The sequence below is a fragment of the Lytechinus variegatus genome, chromosome 4, assembly GCF_018143015.1.
Source record: "Lytechinus variegatus isolate NC3 chromosome 4, Lvar_3.0, whole genome shotgun sequence".
In the NCBI taxonomy this organism is placed as follows: domain Eukaryota; kingdom Metazoa; phylum Echinodermata; class Echinoidea; order Temnopleuroida; family Toxopneustidae; genus Lytechinus; species Lytechinus variegatus.
In genome coordinates this window covers 29,670,452-29,691,965 of record NC_054743.1, presented here as the reverse complement: position 1 = coordinate 29,691,965, position 21,514 = coordinate 29,670,452, and the positions used below count along the sequence as shown (strand labels likewise).

At 36.5% G+C, this 21,514-nt stretch overlaps 1 protein-coding gene across 1 annotated transcript in view; it reads left to right on the top strand.

The window, feature by feature from the left end:
- The window catches only part of LOC121413800 (inositol polyphosphate 5-phosphatase OCRL-like), a 36,143-nt gene extending 16,193 nt beyond the window's left edge, over positions 1–19,950 (top strand). Inside the window, 15 exon segments of the mRNA XM_041606757.1 lie at positions 111–327; positions 1,213–1,333; positions 6,987–7,167; positions 8,248–8,359; positions 9,123–9,232; positions 10,331–10,466; positions 11,123–11,233; positions 11,728–11,893; positions 12,847–12,971; positions 13,565–13,675; positions 14,527–14,640; positions 15,236–15,320; positions 16,040–16,167; positions 16,900–17,011; positions 18,330–19,950. Coding sequence (XP_041462691.1) covers positions 111–327; positions 1,213–1,333; positions 6,987–7,167; positions 8,248–8,359; positions 9,123–9,232; positions 10,331–10,466; positions 11,123–11,233; positions 11,728–11,893; positions 12,847–12,971; positions 13,565–13,675; positions 14,527–14,640; positions 15,236–15,320; positions 16,040–16,167; positions 16,900–17,011; positions 18,330–18,484 — 1,984 coding nt within the window. The 3' untranslated portion in view covers positions 18,485–19,950.
- Positions 19,951–21,514: the final 1,564 nt, after the last annotated feature.

Sequence of the window (21,514 nt, the reverse complement as noted above, 5' to 3'; positions counted from 1 at the left end):
ACAATCATATCAATATATCTGCTTTGTCATTAATGCACTCTTATTTATGCAACACGTTGTTTGAAAAAGATCTTTGTTACACTCTTAAACTTTTTATAACTATTTCTCAGGGTCTTTGTTGGGACATGGAACGTGAATGGCAAGGGGGCGACAGAGGACTTGAGGCACTGGTTAGCAGCCGACCCCAAGCCTCCTGACATGTATGCCATAGGTTTCCAGGAGTTAGATCTTAGCAAGGAAGCTTTCCTCTTCAACGATTCCATCAGGGAGGAGGAGTGGCATAAAAGGGTTGTCATGTGCCTTCATCAAGATGGCATCTATATAAAGGTAGGCTTGTATTCTAATTCTACCCTGACCTTGCATCTTTTTGGCAAGGCATCAATCTGCTCCTTGCCACTCTCCACCCAGGTTGGTACCTGGTAGGATGTGAAACCCGGTGTAGTATGTCTAGTTATTGAAACTTGTAAGAATGCTCTCCATGGAGTGGAGAATGAACATACATTGTATACGGGCAAATCAAGAACTGATGACTGGGATAATGATGATATATCTCTGAAGTGCATTGAGATGTTGTTTCGATATATTATACACTTTTCAAAAGTAGATTATTATTGATATCATTTACTCCCTCTTTACTCAGATATCTAGTTACTAATGACCATCTCCGCAATGAGGGATGCGGTAACCACTATGGCCAGCATTCTCAAATGAGATTTTGAAGCTGATGTTTATGCAGATTCCATGTCAGCTTGTATATATCGACTGAAAAATTGAGTAATAAATGTGCGCTTTTGCTGCGGAGTGATAAATTCATAAGTGTTCCTGTTTAATAAGGTTACTGCATTATAGATCCACCTTTTATATTAATTAGTTAATATAAACAGTGGATTCATTAATGCAGTGATGTCATCATAACCCCATAATTTACAAACAGGAAACAGATCCACATCTTGTATTTCCAGAGGTGCAAAGTACCGGTAGTACTGGTTTTCAGTAATTATTACTAAAAATGAGAAAGAATACTGGTGGTTCCATGCAAATTACTGATTTCCTAAGTTTCAGTTGATGTGTTGTCCTATGGTATTTTTGTGAAAATACTGATTTTCTTACCAAATACTGAACTGTTCTTGATCAGGTTGGCATCACTGTATTTCTTGTGAATATGCTTTCAATTTATCTTTATATTCTACAATGTATTTCTTCTTGCTATAGCTGAAGTTGATCCGTTTAGTTGGTATGATGTTACTAGTATTCATTCAAGAGAGACACTATCCCTACATTGATGAGGTCATAGCTGAAACGGTCGGTACAGGCATCATGGGGAAAATGGTAAGTACGAACCTTTAACCCATAGCATGCAGATCTTAAATTGCTTTTTTTTTGGACAATTAAAGGTAAAAGACAGTAGTTGCAGCAAACAATTATTTCATGAGAAAATCTTTTAAATCAACGTTGAATATTATCATGCATCTAGATCTAGAGGTGTTTCACAAAGATTTAAGTATGACTTAAGTCGCACTTAAATGCCGATGCGTACATGATATGCAATGCGTGATTTTATTGATAGATACGCAGTAGTGCGCGTCCTCATGACAAGATCTGACCAGTGCGGTCAAGCCTTTCATACCATACGCAACTCTGTATTTAAGTGCGAATCTAAGTCATACTTATACCTTTGTGAAACACCTCCCTGGTACATTAATGTAAACTTATCTTTGTAAAATCATAAAATCTTAGCTCAAAATTGATAGTTCTACTGATCACTAACACAGAAGAGCACTTGTGGGAGAGTGTATTAATATTGCTTCGATAAATACCTGACATTTGATGGAATTCTGTGCTTAATTTGCTTGATTTTCAGCAATTAGGCATTTGCTTCCAGAGCTATTTGGCACATATTTTTTATTCATATACAACAAAAGATTTAGTGGTAACGTCATTGCATTCTGTTCGAACTCACTGTGAGATCGTTACCACAACTGGTATTTATCTTTAAATCCATCAAACATCTTTGGTTCACCTCTGGAACCAGAAAAATGGAACGATTCTTCTTAGCTACATTTACAAAATACTTGACCAAATTGTCCATAATACAGGAAGTAATGTAGGATTGAAAGGAAAGTATCAAAATAGCTATTGTCATAATCAGTACCATTTAAGAATTACTTCAGCTCAAAAATTGGTTATATACATATCTGTAGTTTTCTAAATTTGTAAAAGGCATACTGAGATTTTTGTCAATAATTTGTTTCATTTATTTTATATAAGTTTCATTTGCTATAATGATCACAAAATGAGTTTGAACAGAATAAAAAAAATGACCACCCAAATGTTTGTATTTATTGAAAAATAATTAAATCTGTGCCAAATAACTTTGGCAGAAAATGTATAATTTCTGAGAAATGGGTAAAATAAGCATGGCACTCCAACTAGATGTCAGGTCCTTTTCCCTGTCCCACATGTTCTTATCTATATGAGCAATCTTCACTTTGATTGTAACTGATCCAGGTGGGTGTTTTATAAAGCTGTTTGTAAGTTAAGAGCAACTTTAAGATTGACTGGTGATCCTTTCTTACGCGCTAAATAATCACCAATGAACATTTAATGTAGAATATCTTTTACCACAAGAAAGGATCACCAGTGGTTCTTAAGTTATGAGCAGCTTTATGGGATGGCCCCCAGGGCCCTGTCTTACAAAGAGTTATGATTGATCTAATCAACTGTAAGTCTATGGAAATCCATCAATGTCATATTTTTTCTACAGGAAAATTGCACAATGTCCTTTGTAACCAAAGAGAAGCACAGTGAATTTTCAAGAAAACAATGAATGCAGGAATATAATAATAATAATAATGGGTATTAAGAAGCGCTAAAAACAAAAAGTACCATAGCGCGTACAAAAGTAGGCAACATTTAATATTTGCAATGATTACTATACAATATTCAAGATAAAAAGGAAATGTGAATTATTGAGGAAAAAGGTATGTCTTCAGGGATGATTTGAAGCTAAGAACACTGGAAACATTTCTTATTGAAAGAGGGATAGCATTCCAAGTCTTGGCAGCTGCTACAGCAAACCGTTTTTCGGCAGAGGAGAGTTTTGACAAGGGAATGCAAAGTCTGCATGTGTCAGTGATTGAACGAAGATTACGAGAGGGTGTGTATAATTTGATGGTATCATTAAGATATTCAGGTGCTAATTGATTTAGAGTTTTGTATACATATAAACAGACTTTAAACTGAATGCGTTGGAATAGAGGTAACCAGTGGAGTTCCTTAAGTAGGGGTGTAGTATGAGTTCGGGATCCAAAGCCAAAAATTAAACGAGCGGCACGATTCTGTATAACCTCAAGTTTTCTTCTATCTCTAGCTGACAAAACAGTATATAAACTATTACAGTAATCTAACCGAGAAAGGATAAGTGCTCGCACAGCAAGGTGATATGTCTTAAGATCAATGAATCTACGAATCCTCCACAAATTGCTGAGATGATAATTACAATTACGGACAACCTGATTTACTTGAGCAGACAGTGTGAACATGTTATCAATGCATACTCCAAGAACAGTAGTTTTAGTGGAGATGGGGATGCATTGACCATTAACATTAAGCTGGATATGTGATATTGATTGCAGATGGCGGGCAGAAGAACATAGAGCTATGAATTCAGTTTTGCTATTATTCAGCTGGAGATAATTAGATGACATCCACCTACTAATTTCTGAAATACAAAGAGAGGTTTTCGCAAGTGTTTCATTTATATTTTCAAAAGAGCGCGGGTCAAAGGAACAATACAGTTGTATATCATCTGCATAACAAATATACTGTAGACCATGTTTATTAATAATGTCAGAGATGGGAGTGATATACAAACTAAACAGAATCGGCCCGAGAACTGACCCTTGGGGTACCCCAAACTCAGTGACCCACGGGTCAGACAACTCCCCGGCTATGCTTACCCTAGATGACCAACCAGTCAGGTAAGACTTAAACCATTTAAGAGCTATACCAGATATGTGAAATCGAGATTTTAAGCGATTCAGTAGTATGGTATGATCCACAGTGTCAAAAGCTGCACTTAGGTCCAATGAGACTAAGAAAACACACTTATGCTGATCGAAAAATGACAGAACGTCATTCTGCAATTTCAAAAGGGCTGTCTCAGTGCTGAAATAGGATCTATATGCTGACTGCATTGGATCGTATAAGCCATTATCATTTACGTGTTCTGTTAGTTGAATTGATACTACCTTTTCTATCACTTTAGCAATATGTGAAATATTACTAACAGGCCTGTAATTACATAATGTGTCTTTATTCAGATTGTTTCTCTTGATTATTGGTGTAACTATAGCCTGATGAACACCATCTGGAAATGTACCCGATGATAATGAGCTGTTTACAATAGAGGTCAGAGTAGGAATATTGCAATTGACAAGTTTTTTCAAAAGCCAAGTAGGTTGAGAATCTGATAAAGAAGTGGCATTAGACATATTGCTCACAATGCGTTTGATATTATCCTCACTGACAACCTCAAAACAATTCAACATACTTTCATGAAAAGAACTGACCTGATTTTCTACACTTCTAGGTTCAGGTGTATTTGTGACATTGTTGCGGATATCACTTATCTTCTTGACAAAGAACAAAGAAAAACGATTTGCTAGATCAAGAGGATTATCATACTCAGGGAGAAACTTAACATTCTTGTGGAGCAGATTATTAACAACATTAAAAACTGTTTTGACATTGGCTTTACATAGTAACTCCGTATAGTATTTTTGCTTAGCCTTAACTATGAGGTCGTTAACATGCTTGTTAGCTAGCTTAAAAGATGTGTGATCAGTGTCAGAAGAACTTTTGATCCATTTCCGTTCAATCCGTCTTCTTTCTCGACGGGCAGTACGGATTTCCTCATTGAACCAAGGATTGCGAACCCTTGTGGAGCGGAGACATGATTTCTGTGGAGCAAACTCATTAACGCAGGCTGCAACAGATGTGTTATACGCAGTAAGAACTGAATCAACATCACTCGCCGAGGACAAGTCATTAAGTTTGTCAATCAGTGCCTCACTATATCCTTCGATGTCCATTTCCATGAAGTTCCTGAAAGTCCGCTTAACTTTCTTAACCACCGGCCGAGGATACCTGAGTACAAACCGGATGCAGTGATGATCAGACATGGGCCTCTGATGAATGACAATGTCTTCAGTGATGCAGCCATGACGGGTAGGACCGATGTCTGCAGAGTATTGTCCTTGACGATTACTCTCATCTCTGGTCATTACAAGGTCCAAAGTGTGACCCATGTTATGGGTAGCTCCGATGACATGTTAAACCAAGTTAGCAGATTCTGTGATGGATAGGAACTGAGCTACATCAGACTTTGAAGGTTTATCGACGTGAATGTTAAAGTCCCCAAGAAGAAGAACTCGCCCTGCCAATCGTGATATCTCAGCAGTAAGGTCATCAAATTCTCGAAGAAAGTCCGCTGTACAGAGCTGATTCTGCACAGAAGGTGGTGGTCGGTAGACTACAAAGAAATGCACTTGACCTGCATTGCTAAAACGTGTGCTAGCTCAAATGTAGAATAGTTCATAGAGTTGTCCGTTTTCAGCTGTAGTTGAAGTGGAGACTTAAAAATAACCGCGATGCCGCCATGAGGATCTGTTGGTCTTGGAGCATTCAGAACCGCATATCCAGCTGGTAGGCATTCTGCAATGACGACTGGATCTTCTGCTCGAAGCCATGTTTCTGTTATAATCATTACATCAATATCATGTTCAGAAATATAATCATTGAGTAGGAATGTCTTATTACGTACAGAGTGAGCATTCCATAAACGTATATTTAAACAGGACTCATGAACTTTTTTTATTATTGGTATCTATAACAGTCAAGTTATGATGATTAATTCCCTGTACAGAAGATTTGTTGTTCAGACTAAACTGAGAGATACCAGTAAGTACTGGGATTCTACGTTGCTTTCTACAACCTCCCCGTTTCCCACGATGAGCTTTCTTTTTGAGTTTACGATTTATTCCTAACCTCTTGATATTTCTCAAAACATCAGGATGGAGGAAATGGTATTGTAGTTTATTGGGTAAAACATTACATTGGAAAAGATCAAGTCTAGTGTAAGATTTACCCACCACATCATGAACAATATGTCTGTCATCTGTGAGTGCTTGTGTACAATTCTCAGAGAACATAGGTCCAGGATTTGGACTGACATCACCAGATATAAGTATTCTCAACCTAAAAGAGGCATTCGAGTTGGAATAGTACAACATATGTGATCCAATAACTTTCACTCTAGATGGTGATATTACACTACAGGGTCTATACTGTAATACTACATGACAATCAACAACATGTACACTGGCCAGTGTAAGAACCATAACAAAGGTGACAACCCTGATAATCTCCATTGTTAAACCAAATCACATTCATGTACACATAAAGAAAGAATGACACGGATGGTTGACATTGAATAGTCAAGTACATTGAAAGAAACACAGTATGGCAGCAAGTACAAACTCACCTAACATGTACAGCATAGGCATATGCAAAATATAAATCAAAGTCAATCACTGACAATACAATATGTCGAAATCACTCAAAACTTGTCTAGCAGCTTCTATGACATACAAAGACTCATATATATACAAAAGATAAGGTAACATAAACAAATAACACAATTAATCTTAATGCAAAGACAGAGCAACAGAGAGTCGCCAGCTAAGCGCACACCTCTGTAACCACTTTACATCATAGCTAGAAAATTGTTTGAACAAACATGCATAATAGATGTTGATGTTGCTGGCCGTCCATAGTTGCGATTGATCGGATCATTGTAACTCTTTGTGAGATTGGCCCTGATTTTACATCCATGTACTTACTCTTGAAATCTTTGTGTGCTACAAATTACATTCCTTTTATAGCTTTAATTCATATTATTGATATCATTATCATTCTTCTTTCAGGGCAATAAGGGGCTGTGGCAGTGCGTTTCAACTTCCACAACACCTCCTTCTGCTTCATCAACTCTCATCTGGCAGCCCACATGGAGGAATACGAGAGGCGTAACCAAGACTACCATGATATCTGCGCCAGGATGAAGTTTGAAAGGGAGAACCATCAGCCCCTTGGTGTTATGCAGCATGAGTGAGTGAATGATGTCAATTATGAATTTTTAAATTGTCATTTACCCTATGTGGGGCGTTGTAAGAAATGCATTAGAATGACCCAGTCTGTTCCTTCTTTCAAAGCATTATTGAAGACACATCTGTTTAAGAAAGCTATTAAGTAGGTCATCATTTTTAGTTAGTATAAGCAGTAGGAGTAACCTAAGCGCAGTAGAGTATATTTATATAGTGGCTGCGCTATACAAATTTATCATATTATTACTATTATAATCCGTCGCAATCAAGGGTTAGGCCTAAAAATCAAGCATTTGGGGGCGTTGCAAAAAAGTACCAGTTGCACTTGAATCTAAATCAACTACCATGTTGCTTTCAAACAAAGTACTTCCTCTTGATTTCGGGACTTGTACTTGATTTTAATTGAACATCTGTTTCTTGCAACATCCATTAGTTTAGTTTTGTTTATACATGTATGGTGCGAAATGCTGCATTTCATTTTAGCTTGACTTCGTTAAACAGTACTTTTAAATTTTGTACCGGACATTATCTCAAATTTTTGCGATGACTCTCATTTAGGACTTGCATTTTTGGTTATCGAACTGAAGTTTCTTTCAACATGCGTGTGCATTTAGTTCTATCTAGTATTATTTGTTAAACAGGACCTTCCTGTGAAAACAGAGTATTAAGCCAGCTGATGTAGTTGTCCTGTATGAAAGTAAAGATTTAAATGAATATGATACAGTGTTGTTCAAAAGGTAGTGAACCCCACTCGAAAATGAACATAGTTTCGAGTGTTCAAGTTCTGCTATGTTTTAGATAATCGGTTGAGAATTCAGGTGATAAAATATTACATTAAATAGAGTTTGTTTCTCTGGGCTCTGCGAACATTGTAGTGTTGTTGTCTACATTCAACACTCAGCATGAAGGAGTGCATTTTTTCTAAAGGGTGTCACTAACTTTTGAGCACAACTTCATACAAGCAAACTGTATGAGAAATAAAAGAGCGCCTTTCTACTGTACCTCTCAGATGATATTGCTCCTCTCCCCACACATTACTTTTAATTTTTACAATGATTCTCTTTTATTTTTTGTGAACCTCTAGTGTTGTGATATGGATGGGTGATCTGAATTACAGGATCAATGAACTTAATGTTGATACAGTCAAAGCACTGATAGACAACAACCGCTTCAAAGAGCTACTCGTGCAGGATCAGGTAAGAGATCATTGAAAGAAATATTCATGTTTAGGGAGAGATGAGAAATAGTATTTAGAGTTTTCAAATTCTTTTAAGGATTATTAAGGAGGATATTGAAGAAGTATTATTCAATGCAGTCATGGTTATTGTAATGCACTTACAATGAAATCATGATGACAAAACAGGCTGATATTGTTGGGAAAGCTGATGTAAAGGAGAGAGACAAAGACACGCACAGACAGACAGACAGAAAAACAGAAATAGAAAGATAAGAGGGAAATAAATATTCAAAGAAAAGTGTACATGTACATGACCCCGTCTTATGAAGAGTTACGATTGATCTGATCAACCACAACTATGGACGGCCAGCAACGTCAACATCTATAATGCAAATCTGTTCAAAATATTTTCTAGATACGATGTACATTCATACATTCATCATTCTCTTGAAGATTCGGTGTTATTCTCTTTGTTTACTGAGGAGATTGTGCAAATTTCCTGGAGAAAAAATTATGGTATAGATGGACTTCCATATAGTTGAGATTGATTGGATCAATCATAAGCCTTTGTTAGACAGAACCCAGAAATGTCTACACAGGGCTTAAATTAATCCATGGCCACAACGTGTCTTTGGATGTCTGATTGACTGGCCTTGCTGCCCCTCTCATAATTCCACTTTGTGCTGTAAATGTAATATATAAATGGAAAAGTTTCCTTGTCCTTAAAATATACAACTTCAAGGTCTGTATAATATTTTCTTCATCATTATATTCCTTGACAGCTGAATAGACAGAGGGAACTGTCTCGTGTTTTCAATGGCTTTGAGGAAGCTACTATAGGATTCCGTCCAACCTACAAGTACAACTCTGGCAGTGATGAATGGGATTCAAGGTAAGGATGATCTCAAATACATGTAGCATGTTATAGTCTGTTAACTACCTAGAGGTAATTGAATTTAGTTGCAGCAAACAGTTATATCATGAAGCTTTAGAACCAGGTATGCAGTTCAAAAATTACGTAACATTTTGTAAGTGCATGTCAGACCCAAACTTGCTCAAAAAGGTGCTTCCATGTATAAAGTCAATGCAATTTGTGTTTTTCAACCAAAAATTGTGAAATCTTAGCTCTAAATCAATAACTCTGAAGACCACAAATGAAGAAAAGCATGTGTGGGACTGGGAATTACAATTGCTTGGAAAAAGACCTGACATTTAGTGAAATACCATGCTTTTGCTCATTTCTCAGCAATTACACATTTTCATTCAGAGACATTTGGCGCATATTTTTTTTAATTATACATACATGTACAAACATTTGGAGGTATTTTTATTCAATTTAACTTCAATTTCAATTTATTTGCTCATAAAAATCCATTATTGGATTTTGTTCAAACTCGTTTTGAGATTGTTACCACAACTAACAAGTTTTCTCCTGAACTGTTGATTGACTCATCAATGTGGATGGCCTTCATGCCTGTTTTACTTATCTTTATGGCATTTTGTAATTGAACATTAGTACACACCTGTACATGTAGGTGGTTTTGAGTAAGTGGGTTGAAACCATGGTTCATGCACCTTCTGTACATTTATTACGCTTTTAATCATTCAGCGCATATTTTGAGATCAAGTCCATTGACGAATGTGAGCTTTTATGAAGGTAATAATAGTAATAATAATAGGCACTTATATCGCGCCATCTATCTAGAAATATTCTATTCTGAGTCGCGTTATTATTATTAATACCCTGGCTTTAGCTCGAGCTGCCTTTCAGCGCTCATGCATTCAAGGAATTAATCCTGCCGGGTACCCATTCACCTCACCAGGGTTGAGTGCAGCACAGTGAGGATAAATTTCTTGCTGAAGGAAATAACGCCATGGTTGGGATTCGAACCCACAACCCTCTGTTTCAAAGTCAGAAGACTTATCCACTGGGCCACAACGCTCCACACAAAGTATTATTCATTGATCTCTCATTGCATTCTGTTGACAGTGAGAAGCAGCGTGTGCCTGCGTGGTGTGATCGGATCCTGCACCGCGGTGATCGCATCGTCCAGAAGGTTTACAGGAGTCACATGAAACTGAGACTGAGTGATCACAAACCAGTCAGTGCTCTCTATGACATCGGGGTAAGTGTGTCTAGTGTTCTTCTGGGGGAGTAATGACACAGTAGGTGGTCTGTAATAGACTCTTGTACTGATATGTTAGTCTTGATAGATAAACTACTTGATGAAATTAATTTGGAATTTTTAATTTCGGTTGTTATGGTCATAACCTAAAAAAAAGAATAATAAGCTGGTCTGTGATGCGCTTTAGATCTCAGTATTCAGGTCCACGGGTGTAATATTCAACTAATTTGTTATGTGTATTGTGTCTAGAAAAACATTGCTTCATGGATTTCAAATTTCCCTTTTTCAGAACATTCAGTCTATGGCCCCTATGCTCAAAAGAGGTTTCAATTGTACCACGGTACAAAACCATGTACTATGCAAATTTGTGCTTATACATAATTGTGCTTATTTCATGATATAGAAAAGTCTAATCACAAATTCAAGCTTTTGGCAATGGGTGCCTAATTTAAGCATGATAATACGTGAAATCTTCTTAGTCTGTAGTTTCGTACCATGGTACATTTAACACCTCTTTGGGGAATATGAGCCTCAATGTCTGTCTGTTTATATCTAATGCCGCTTAATTAATTATTGCATGTATTGGGTGCAAATAGGGTCTAAAATTCAAATAGTTACTCTTTTTTTCCCAACACAATATTTTTTCGCTTTATTAGGTGAAGGTGGTGGATGAGAAGAGGTTCCGTGAGGTTGTTGAGGAAGAAATTAGAAAACTGGACAGACAAGAGAACGAGGCATTACCACAAGTTACTCTGGGCAGAAATGAAGTAAGCGTGCTCAATAGAGAATTGAATTTAGATATCGCTGCTTAGATAGTCTTCCTTTTGAAATGGAACAGGTACACTTTATAAGATTGAGAGATGTGGCTTGGACAGGACATCTGTTGATAGATTAAGCCCTGTTTGAAAATGAATTCAAGTAAGTATTTCCCTAAAGTTTGAGATACAGCTTTGTCATCACAAAGAAGAAATATACAATATATAAGCCACATTTGTCTGTAGCAAATACATAGTCGGATGCAAAAATGCACTGATACATAATTAAGTTGATCATGATTACTGTATTAACCAATACCTTGGCATACATATTTTTTTCAGGATTTAAACTCATTCATCAAATTACAAGTTCTTATTTACCAATTTTTTTTTTCATGTGCTACATTTTACAAACTCAAATTTTCATGGTGCTGGCTAAAATAATAGCGAGTGTAAACTTTGTGCGAACTTTAGATTATACGGTATGCTACTTGCCTATTTTTCAGTTGAAGCTAGGTGAGCTCCGCTTCATGGAGGAAGTAGTTGAGACGGTTGAAGTGGCAAACACCGGTCAGGTCAATACTATGGTGGAGTTTGTAGCCAAGCTGGACGATAAATCACCTTGTAAACCATGGCTCAAGGTAGAACCACAATCAACATTCATGTTGCCAGGTCAGTAAATCCTCATGCAATCTAGGGGTAGTGATATTAATTTAGTGGTGTAGCCAAGTTGGATGATTCATAAATGTATGGCATTATCTTTTGTAGCTTTCAATTACAAGAGTTACTTCTCTTCATTAATCCAAATTGTACAAATCTATAGTAAATCATGAAGATTGGGAAAGAGTATAGTCAGCACTGAAAAAGGAGAATATGCAAAATATATTCAAGGAGTATCTGTAAACAATTATAAACTACTGAAATGTATATAAAAGTTCACATATTTCTCTTTAAGTAAGCATAGTATATACTTTTCAACAAGCTAAAATGTCTATTGTAAAGAACACATAGAATATTATCCTGTTTATTATGCACAATGTATAAGTGGTATTCTCCTAGTACTATTTACATATGCATGTAGATAAAGATATGAATATACAGCACCTTTCTGATTTGAAAGATAGTCACAAAATAATAAAATTCCTTCATTTTAAAAAGAAAACTGAATTTTTCATTCTAATAAAATTTATCATAGAGTGATATCATTTTGCCAACACAGAATGTGATGTCCTGGGGAGCGTTTTGTCAGACATTTTATCCGACAAGTGATGTTTCATCTTACAGTTACTATGGTAGCAGTGCCTCTCAGCCAATCATAATCAAAGATAGTTGTCGGACCTAAGAACTTGTCGGACAAAAATGTTGAAACGCTCCCCGGGGAGTGTTTCATCAACATTTTCATCCGACAAGTTGTCAGATCTGACATCTTTCTCAGATGTTGATTGGCTGAGAGGTACTGTTACTATTGTAACTTTCAGATAAAATAGGAATTGTCGGATAAAACGTCCGACAAGTCCTTTCATTGAACGCTTCCCTGAACAAATGTTTTACACTTGGACGACCAATAATTGAGCAAAACAATGATTGAATTTAAACTTCTCCTTGTTTACAATCTCTGTTTTCAGGTGACATGATAGAGGTGAAGCTGAGAGCATTCATCGATAAGAACACTGCAGCAGCATTCAATGCAGGCAAAGACACTGTAGAGGATATTCTCATTCTACATCTGGAGAATGGCAAAGACTACTATATATCCTTTTCAATCAAACATTGGTTTAAATAGTCATTTGTTAGAGATGCCATCAGTGAATTTTTTGCAGCATTTTGAAATTGTTTTTGCCAATGATACATCCTCCGGTTCCTTTTGAAAATAATTGAATTCTAAACATCGCTTGGATAGGCTTGATTATGTTTGAAATTGTATTATGCATTAAATGTTTTTTACATACAATTTGCTGGAATCTAAGGATGTTATATGCATCTATTCCTTTTGACTCAAATATTCTATGTAATAATGAAAATTGCTACCTTTATTTGAAGAAAAATTTCTATCAGAATTTGTCACATTCAACCTTATTTCATTTAATTTCATATTTATGTGAAAGTTTTTTATGCAATTTACTGTATGATACACAACATAATGTGAAAGCAGATTGCAAATGATGTATGAAAAATAACACTTTGAAAATTATAAGTTTAAATCTCTTATTATCATTTAAAAAAAGCATTATCATTACTCTTTTATCCTTTGATTTGGGGATTGTTGTGAATCCTTCATTGACCCTTCAAAGCATGAAAAGTTTAATCAGTGAATAGATGTGATCCTTGACTGCTTCAATGCACATCACAGTAACAGGTAGCTACAGACCAAGTAGCTTTGGAGCTTCATTAGAAGGTCTAGTGAGGATGCACGAACCTATACATGAGATGACGCCAAAGCAGGTGGTGGATCTGGTGAGTTTGGGGTTGGGTTTGATGATGGTGGTGGTGATGGTAGTGTCATGGTGATGGCGGTGGTGGTGATGGTGGTGGTGATGATGATGATGGTGGTGGTGGTGGTGGTGTCATGGTGATGGTGGTGGTGATGATGGTGGTGGTGATGATGATAATGGTGGTGGTGGTGGTGGTGTCATGGTGGTGGTGGTGATGATGGTGGTAGTGGTGGTGGTGTCATGGTGATGGTGGTGGTGATGATTATAATGAGGGCTAACATTTTGATGATGGTGGTAGTGATGGTAGTGATAGAGATAGTGATGATGATGATGATGATGATAATGATGATAGTGATGATGATGATGGTGATGATGATGATGATTTATTTATTTATTGGTATATATGCACATAAAAATTAACCAGCAGCACAAGCTGAAAGGGTCAATTTACAAAAATTCATGAAGTACAATAAACAGATATGACAAAGCGATGTGATGATGATGATGATGAAGACAACAATGATTTTCATGATCATGATGTGACAGTGAGGATGATCATGATGATAACAAACAAGGATGATGATGATGGTAGTGGTGATAATGAGGATGATGTTGACAAGATGAGGAGGAGGATGATGATGGTGGTGGTGAAGATGAAGATGATGATGGTATTGGTGGTGGTGGTTGTGATGAAGTCAATGATGATAGTGATGAGGGTGAAGATTTGATGGTGATGGTGATAATGAATCACCACATTCATATTGCACCACTTATTTCTTAAAAAAAAAGTTTTTGTAATCATTACTCTTAACTCCATTAGTGGTTTGGACATGAATAACCAAATGTGACAGAACTCTCAAACTTTTTTTATAGGAAACCAATCCAACTTCTACGCAGAAGACATCAAGTGCAGATTTCCAGAGTTATGACATTCCTAAAGAAATTTGGATGCTGGTTGATTATTTATTCAGGAATGGAATTCACAAGGTACTTAATCTTGAATCACATTCTTTGTTTTAAGTTTGATGTCTGGAGGTTAGTAAAAGCAGCAATATCATCATTATTACTCTAGGAATAGAATTCAGTTCTGCTTCAGGCTTTTTGTCAAATTCAAACAAGTGAAATAAATTCACCTTTGAATGGAGTGTCGTGGCCCAGTGGATTAGTCTCAGAACTTTGAAATAGAAGGTCGTGGGTTCAAATCTCACCCATGGCATAGTTTTCTTTGGCAAGAAATTATCCACATTGTGCTGCCTTCCACCCAGGTGAGGTGAATTAGTACCTGGTAGGAGGAATTAATTCCTTGAAATACTTGTTCACTGTAAATAATTACTGCCACCAAGCTAAAGCCAGTATGATAATATCCGAGTCCTTTGGAAGTGCATAGAGATGATACAGTCATAATGTGATATGTGCTATCCAAGAACTGTTTATTATTATTATTATTGTTGTTGTTTCTTGTTGTTGTTGTTCTTATTGTTATTTTTTTATAGGGTGTAACGCAATAAAATGTAAGGACTAGGGTCCAAATGTAGTGAAGTATTACCAAATTCTTTATTTGGTAATTTTTCTTCCTTTCTAGGAGAACTTGTTTGGTCAAGAAGGTCTTCATTCTGAAGTACTAGCCATCAGAGACTTCCTTGATACAGGCTTTCCAGAAGAGATCCGTATCCTTAACATTGACTCATAACTTGTTAACATTGTTACACTTCCGTTTACTGGTAGAAATATACCACATTACCTGCATGGTGTAATTCATCATGGGCAATTTAATCCTCTCACCAAACGGTTTAGTTTGTATATCTGATATGTATCCTGACTTTCTACTTACTATCGTAAAAACAGTAACACTTTGATAATAAGGGGAGGGAATTGCTTTTTTATCTGATCTTGTTCATTCCAGTTCTACTTGATTATGGCAAACTTTATGGCTACCTTAACTTTTGTAAAGTCAAACATTCATCATATTCTAATCCTGACCACGTTGGTATATTTCATGTTCGTACAAGCATCATTCAAACAGAAGATTCAGATATTCATTATGCTCAATAAGATTACTTTTACTATGACATTATAGGTCTGTACAGACCACACAGAAACGTTAGTGCTAACAATGTGCCGAGAGAGACCTTGTCACAACTGGTAATGTGGCAGCGATGCCTAATGTTACAACAGTGCACTACTTGCACACTGAAATAAATGTTTTGACTTCACAGTTTGAAAGATGTGACTTGGCTCACTGTTAGACTAACGTTTCTGTGTGACTGGCACTGGACATTGACCCTGCCCAAGTTAACTAACTCAGACTTTAATAGGGCTCAATGGGTTACAGGTTTAAGTTGACCTTGTTTGTTCCTTGACGTTTGACCTTGAATAAAACCTACAGCTGGCAGTATCCATTCAGTAGCAGAATCTCTTCTAGTGTTCCTGGCTAGTCTCAGGGAACCAGTCATTCCATACAAATTCTATCAGAAATGCCTTGATGGTGCCAACAACTTTACCTTGTGCAAGCAGGTGAGTGAGTTTATTATTAATACCAACATTTTACCAGTCACATTTACATGTAGGGCAATTCCAGAAAATATGAATGTATGTCCAATGCCCTATATATGGGATCTTCCTGAAGTGATCTATCTCCCTTTTTTAGTTTATATGAATAGTTGTATTGCTCTCAAGTTCTCATGGCTTGTCTGAGGCGCTAAAGAATTGATTATTTTATGGAACAGCCTAGTCATAAGATTTCTTATTAGAATAAGAGATAAATGTGATGTATTTGTAATAAGGTTGTCTATTCTAGTGAATTGTAGTAGTTGGAATCCATACTGGTTACAAGTCTTCTGACAAGCAAAAGTTAAAAGAAATAGATTAATTTTCTAAAAGGGAAATTTTCATAAATGTATTTTGGTGGTAGTTACTGGCCACAATGTCATGACACTGGGACAGTTGCTGGTATGGCAACTAAGTGCAGGAGGGTCGACAAATGGGAAATTCTAGTATGTACATTTTACTTCTATCTGTGAGAACTTCCTGGAATAATTTGCACTGTTTTACAGTTCAAATATGAAAAGAGTAGTGCTTTCAAATTGCCATTGCTTCAGTAGTTTGTGAAGTTCAGTATAAGTAGAGAAAAATGGGGCTATGTTTAGGTATGATTGTCTTATGAAAATGTCCATGCATGATCTTGAGTGAAATGTGTTTAATCCAATATCTATGTATGATATAATTTTCATCACACTTACAATGTAGATCATGAAACAACTACCAAGGTGTCACAGGAATGTCTTCAAATACCTGACAGCGTTAATACGTGAGCTACTCATGCACAGCGATGACAACAGACTTGATGCCAAAACATTAGGTAAGATCAAGATTTATTTTGTGCACATGTCGATAATGACACTCAAGGTGCACATTGAATATTGAACAACCTAACCAATACAGAAAATGAAACTGATAAATACATAGAAACTGAACAAATTAATTGACAAGAAAAATTACCCAATTGCTTATGTATAAGTTGAAAGTCAAAGTAAAGAGATAGCCCTCAACAGATATAACGTGGGTTTTATTTTTGTAAATTCTAAAGACAACCATCATAAAAACTTTAAAATGCAATGGTATGTGAAACTAGGAATTTTGAATAAAAAATATATGGCAACTTGTACACCCACACTAAATCACTAAGTCACTCCGACTTAGAAATAGCCATCTAGGTCCCATCTTGCAGAGAGATGTGATTAATCTGATCAACCCCAACTATATGGAAATTATCGCTAGAGGGTATCCAATCACACAACGGATCAGTGCCCACCTATTGTTCTCGCGTTTGTGCGTACGGTCTTGGAGGTTAGTATAAATAAGAGTACGATATCGGACAATCCGTGTCACTTGATAAAGAGTTGCAGCGGCACTCGAAAGCTCGTGAACTTGTAAGCTAGTGAACATTTTTTGCGAGAGTGATCACGAATTTCCTAGAAAGCCAGTGAACACTTTTTGAGAGTGATCACGAATTTCCTTGTTGACCATCGTAGATTGCGAGACAAATGAATACCCTCTAGCAATTATTTCAATCCGCAATAATGAACCTATTTAGTATATGGAAATTCATTGTCGTAATTTTTCCTGTATGAAATTTGCACAATGTCTTTTGTAAACTAGGAGAAGTACATTGAGTTGTTATGACAGTGATGAGTATATTAATCTACATCCTGTCTAGGAAGCATTTTGAACAAACATGCATTTTAGATGTTGCCGTTGCTGGCTCTCCATAGTTGTAATTGATTGGATCAATCACTACTCTTTGTAAGAAGATGCCCTGATGTCACTGGCAAGAATTCCATTCAACTCAATTATTATTCTGTCTTCTTTCACCTCTTGTGTGGGGGCATTGTGTTCTAGTAGTGAGGAGTCAACTTTCATTCTGAGGGACGTTGGTTCGATTCCGAGCCATGGTGTGTTTTCCTTCAGCAAGAAATTTACCCACATTGTGCTGCACTCAACCCAGGTGAGGTAAATGGATATCGGTAGGAAGTAATCCTCAAAAATCTGTGAGCACCGGAATCGATAGACAAGCTTAGCTGGGGTAATGTAAGAGCGACTTGTGCACCTAGCAAGGTGGATATGTGGGCTGCACAAATCCTATATTATTATTATTAATCTTTTTATTATCCCCACAGCAACCATATTTGGGGAGCTCTTCCTGCGCTGTCCACCAGAAGACAAAGAGAAGGAAGATGCGTCCGTTAGGAACAGGACCACAAACAGACAACAGATCACTCGAAAGAAAGCAACCTTCGTCTACCAGTTCATCATCCATGAATATGATGATTGAAGGTGTCTTCATCATCGTCACCGTCCAACCAATATACTCGCAAGAAAACAACCTGTCTGCCTGTTTATCACCAATGAATACGATGATTGAGGGCGTCTTCATCATCCTCATTGTCCGACCAATATACTTGCAAGAAAACAACCTGTCTGCCTGTTGATCAATAAATACAATGATTGAAGGCGTCTTCATCATCCTCATCGTCGTCCGACCAATCTCGATGCTATTTCCCTGTCACCCATGATTTCAACCAAAGTGATTCTTTTCTAACCTTTCCTGTCATCCAAGGTTTAGCCCTTATCCAAAATAACAGTGAAAAAAAATATGTAACTCATAGCACTTCGTGGCATTCAAACTTATGAATGCATGATTGTTGTTGAAGAGTAAACGTCATGCATTGAAAGATAGTTTTCATGAACAGGTGGTCGTTATGAACGGCTTTTTGTAATACCTGTGTTGATGGGGAAAACTTTTCAACGGAAACCAAACCTGGTTTGACCGCGTTTTAGACTTGATTTCTGCACGGAGAATTGTGAAGCTTTGTGATCCCAAGAAAGGGTCATTGTGACTATCTGTTGGGATTGCCACTCATGGCACTGTTGGTGTTGATACCTGACCGAGGTGAAGCTCCATCAATTGCTCTGACCTAGGTTAACCCATCAACTACTGGAACCAGTTGGTCCCTGTACAAAACCTATGGTTATTGCAGTGTTCAGTAGATGGCAGGTTAAGGGTTTAAACTTTTGTGTAAGTTAAGTATTCAGTTTATAACATGAGGAAATCAGCCACTGCAATATGCGAATAAAATATAACATATAACCATTTGATAATATTAATGCTGATATTAGCTTGTAGGTTTTGGGCATTTTTGGTATTACCAGTAGTTGATTCCATGTTGTTTTTTTGTTTTTTACCGAGATATCAGTGAAATAATTCATTCTTCACCAATATGGCATAGAAGAAAATTTTCAAATGATGTATTTGTATTGAAGGCTCACTATCTTTATGAAAAATGGTAAATGGTTTTGATTTTTTACCTTATTGCTAAGAAAGCATGAATGCATGTAAGCAATCAACCAGAGGACCTACGGCTTAATGTCCTCTCTGAGGAGTGGATTCCCAAAATTGTGAAGAGAACTGGAAATAACTATGATGCTACAAAGCACAGCTGACAAGCCATCCTAATATAGACATTTATTCTTACTTAATCAGCTTTGAGCATTATCAGCCAGGGAAAAGGATTTTAATGTGTGAGGCAATGTGTGGAATATGTAATGCATAAACTTCACACTTCTGTGTCATAAAAATCTCTAATATTTTTTCTTTTTGTGGGATTTGACAGCATCTCAATAAGCACCAATGGTATCAAATCCCTGGTGAGATGACTTAAAGGTAAATTGAATTTATAGATGTGTACTGTTTAAATGTGCAATGTGGATGATTGTGTGCTTAAAGCAATCTCATTTAGCCACATCTTTGGAAAAAAACTACTTATGTATATATACAAAATTTAAAAAGGGTATGCATTGTGAATTTCTCCAAAAATAAAAAGAATGATCAAATTTTATTATGTTTTTTTTTTCATAATATCTGAATATCACATATTTCAGTAAGCATAAATTGCAACGGCAATTTCATAAAATATGTACGTCTGACCCCTAGGGACTTATGAAGTGAAGTAAAACTTGAGAAAAATGGGGGTCGGATGTACAAAATGTTGACCATTTTATGGAATTGCCAAACAGTATTTGTGTTTTCTATTCTGATATTTATTTAATCAATTACAGAACCTACTTCAAGTTGAAAATTCAAGCAGTTTCTGATTTAGTCTGGTAAGAAACTATTCTTTGGAGGGGATTACCATTATGCACAAATAATTGTGCCCTCAAAATGGAATTGTATCTAACCTGGCTAGACCCGTCGCTGTCAAGTATGTTGTTCGAGTTCAGTAGTTGTGTTCTGCAAATCCAACATAAGACTCCAACACTGAACTTAAAATGGGTGTTGAAATAAAGTGCCCAGTGTGCAATCCAGTTCTACATGTAGCTGGTGTTTGGTGTACCCCTAAAATGAAATGCAGGATGGCATAGTTTGAAAACTAGCTCTAGACACATTTGTGAATTTTTTTCAAACAGAATATATCTGATTATTCAGTACTATCAAGAGTAAAGTTTATTTTTAGTGTAAATCAGATAGATTACTACTAGATATGCTATATACATATATATATAAATATTGAATATTTATTTGCAAGCAGACGGCGCAGCAAATATTCTGATTACACTTGATTGCAGGGATGTAATATGCAAGAGAATTTGGACCAAATGAATCTGACCAGTTTCTCATATTGAAGAATGCCCCTGGTTATAAATTGAGTGTATAAGTGAATAAAGGAAGAGACTTGATTATAACATGTAGCCCTTCAACAACAAAAACAGAAAAGAAAAAAATGGTGTCCAGGGACATGCTAAAGGAGCATTATTTTCAAGCGTGATTTGAAGTAGATTATAATTTGGTAACCCCATAATGAACATAAATATAAATATGAATAAAAAACAGAAATACTGTCTTGGTGAAGCACAGGAGACTTGCTGTCCTTTTACCACAGCCACTGTTTACCCTCGGCATAGGCACAACGGAGCTTGAAATTTCACATCCTAACCCATGACGTAATTTATCAGGTTCCATGACATTTGCTCTGGCAACAATTGCTCTGATGGAAAATATGTACCTTAAGCCAAACATAAAACCAAACTTCCAACACTAAATAAACCCTAATCCTTATCTTTACATTATTCGGAACCAAAAATGCTATTAGTATTACAACCCTAACTCTGACCCTATGCCCTCCGAGATATTAACACCGGAGCAAATGGGTCACCATTTATCTCCCATAACACTGCATTATCCTTTTTTTTTTTGTGTCATGAGTAAACTTGCTTTAGATGTTCTATATTGCAATGTGATGCAATTTGACAGATCACTTTAAAGCAGGGAGGTGTTTCACAAAGATTTAAGTATGACTTATATCGC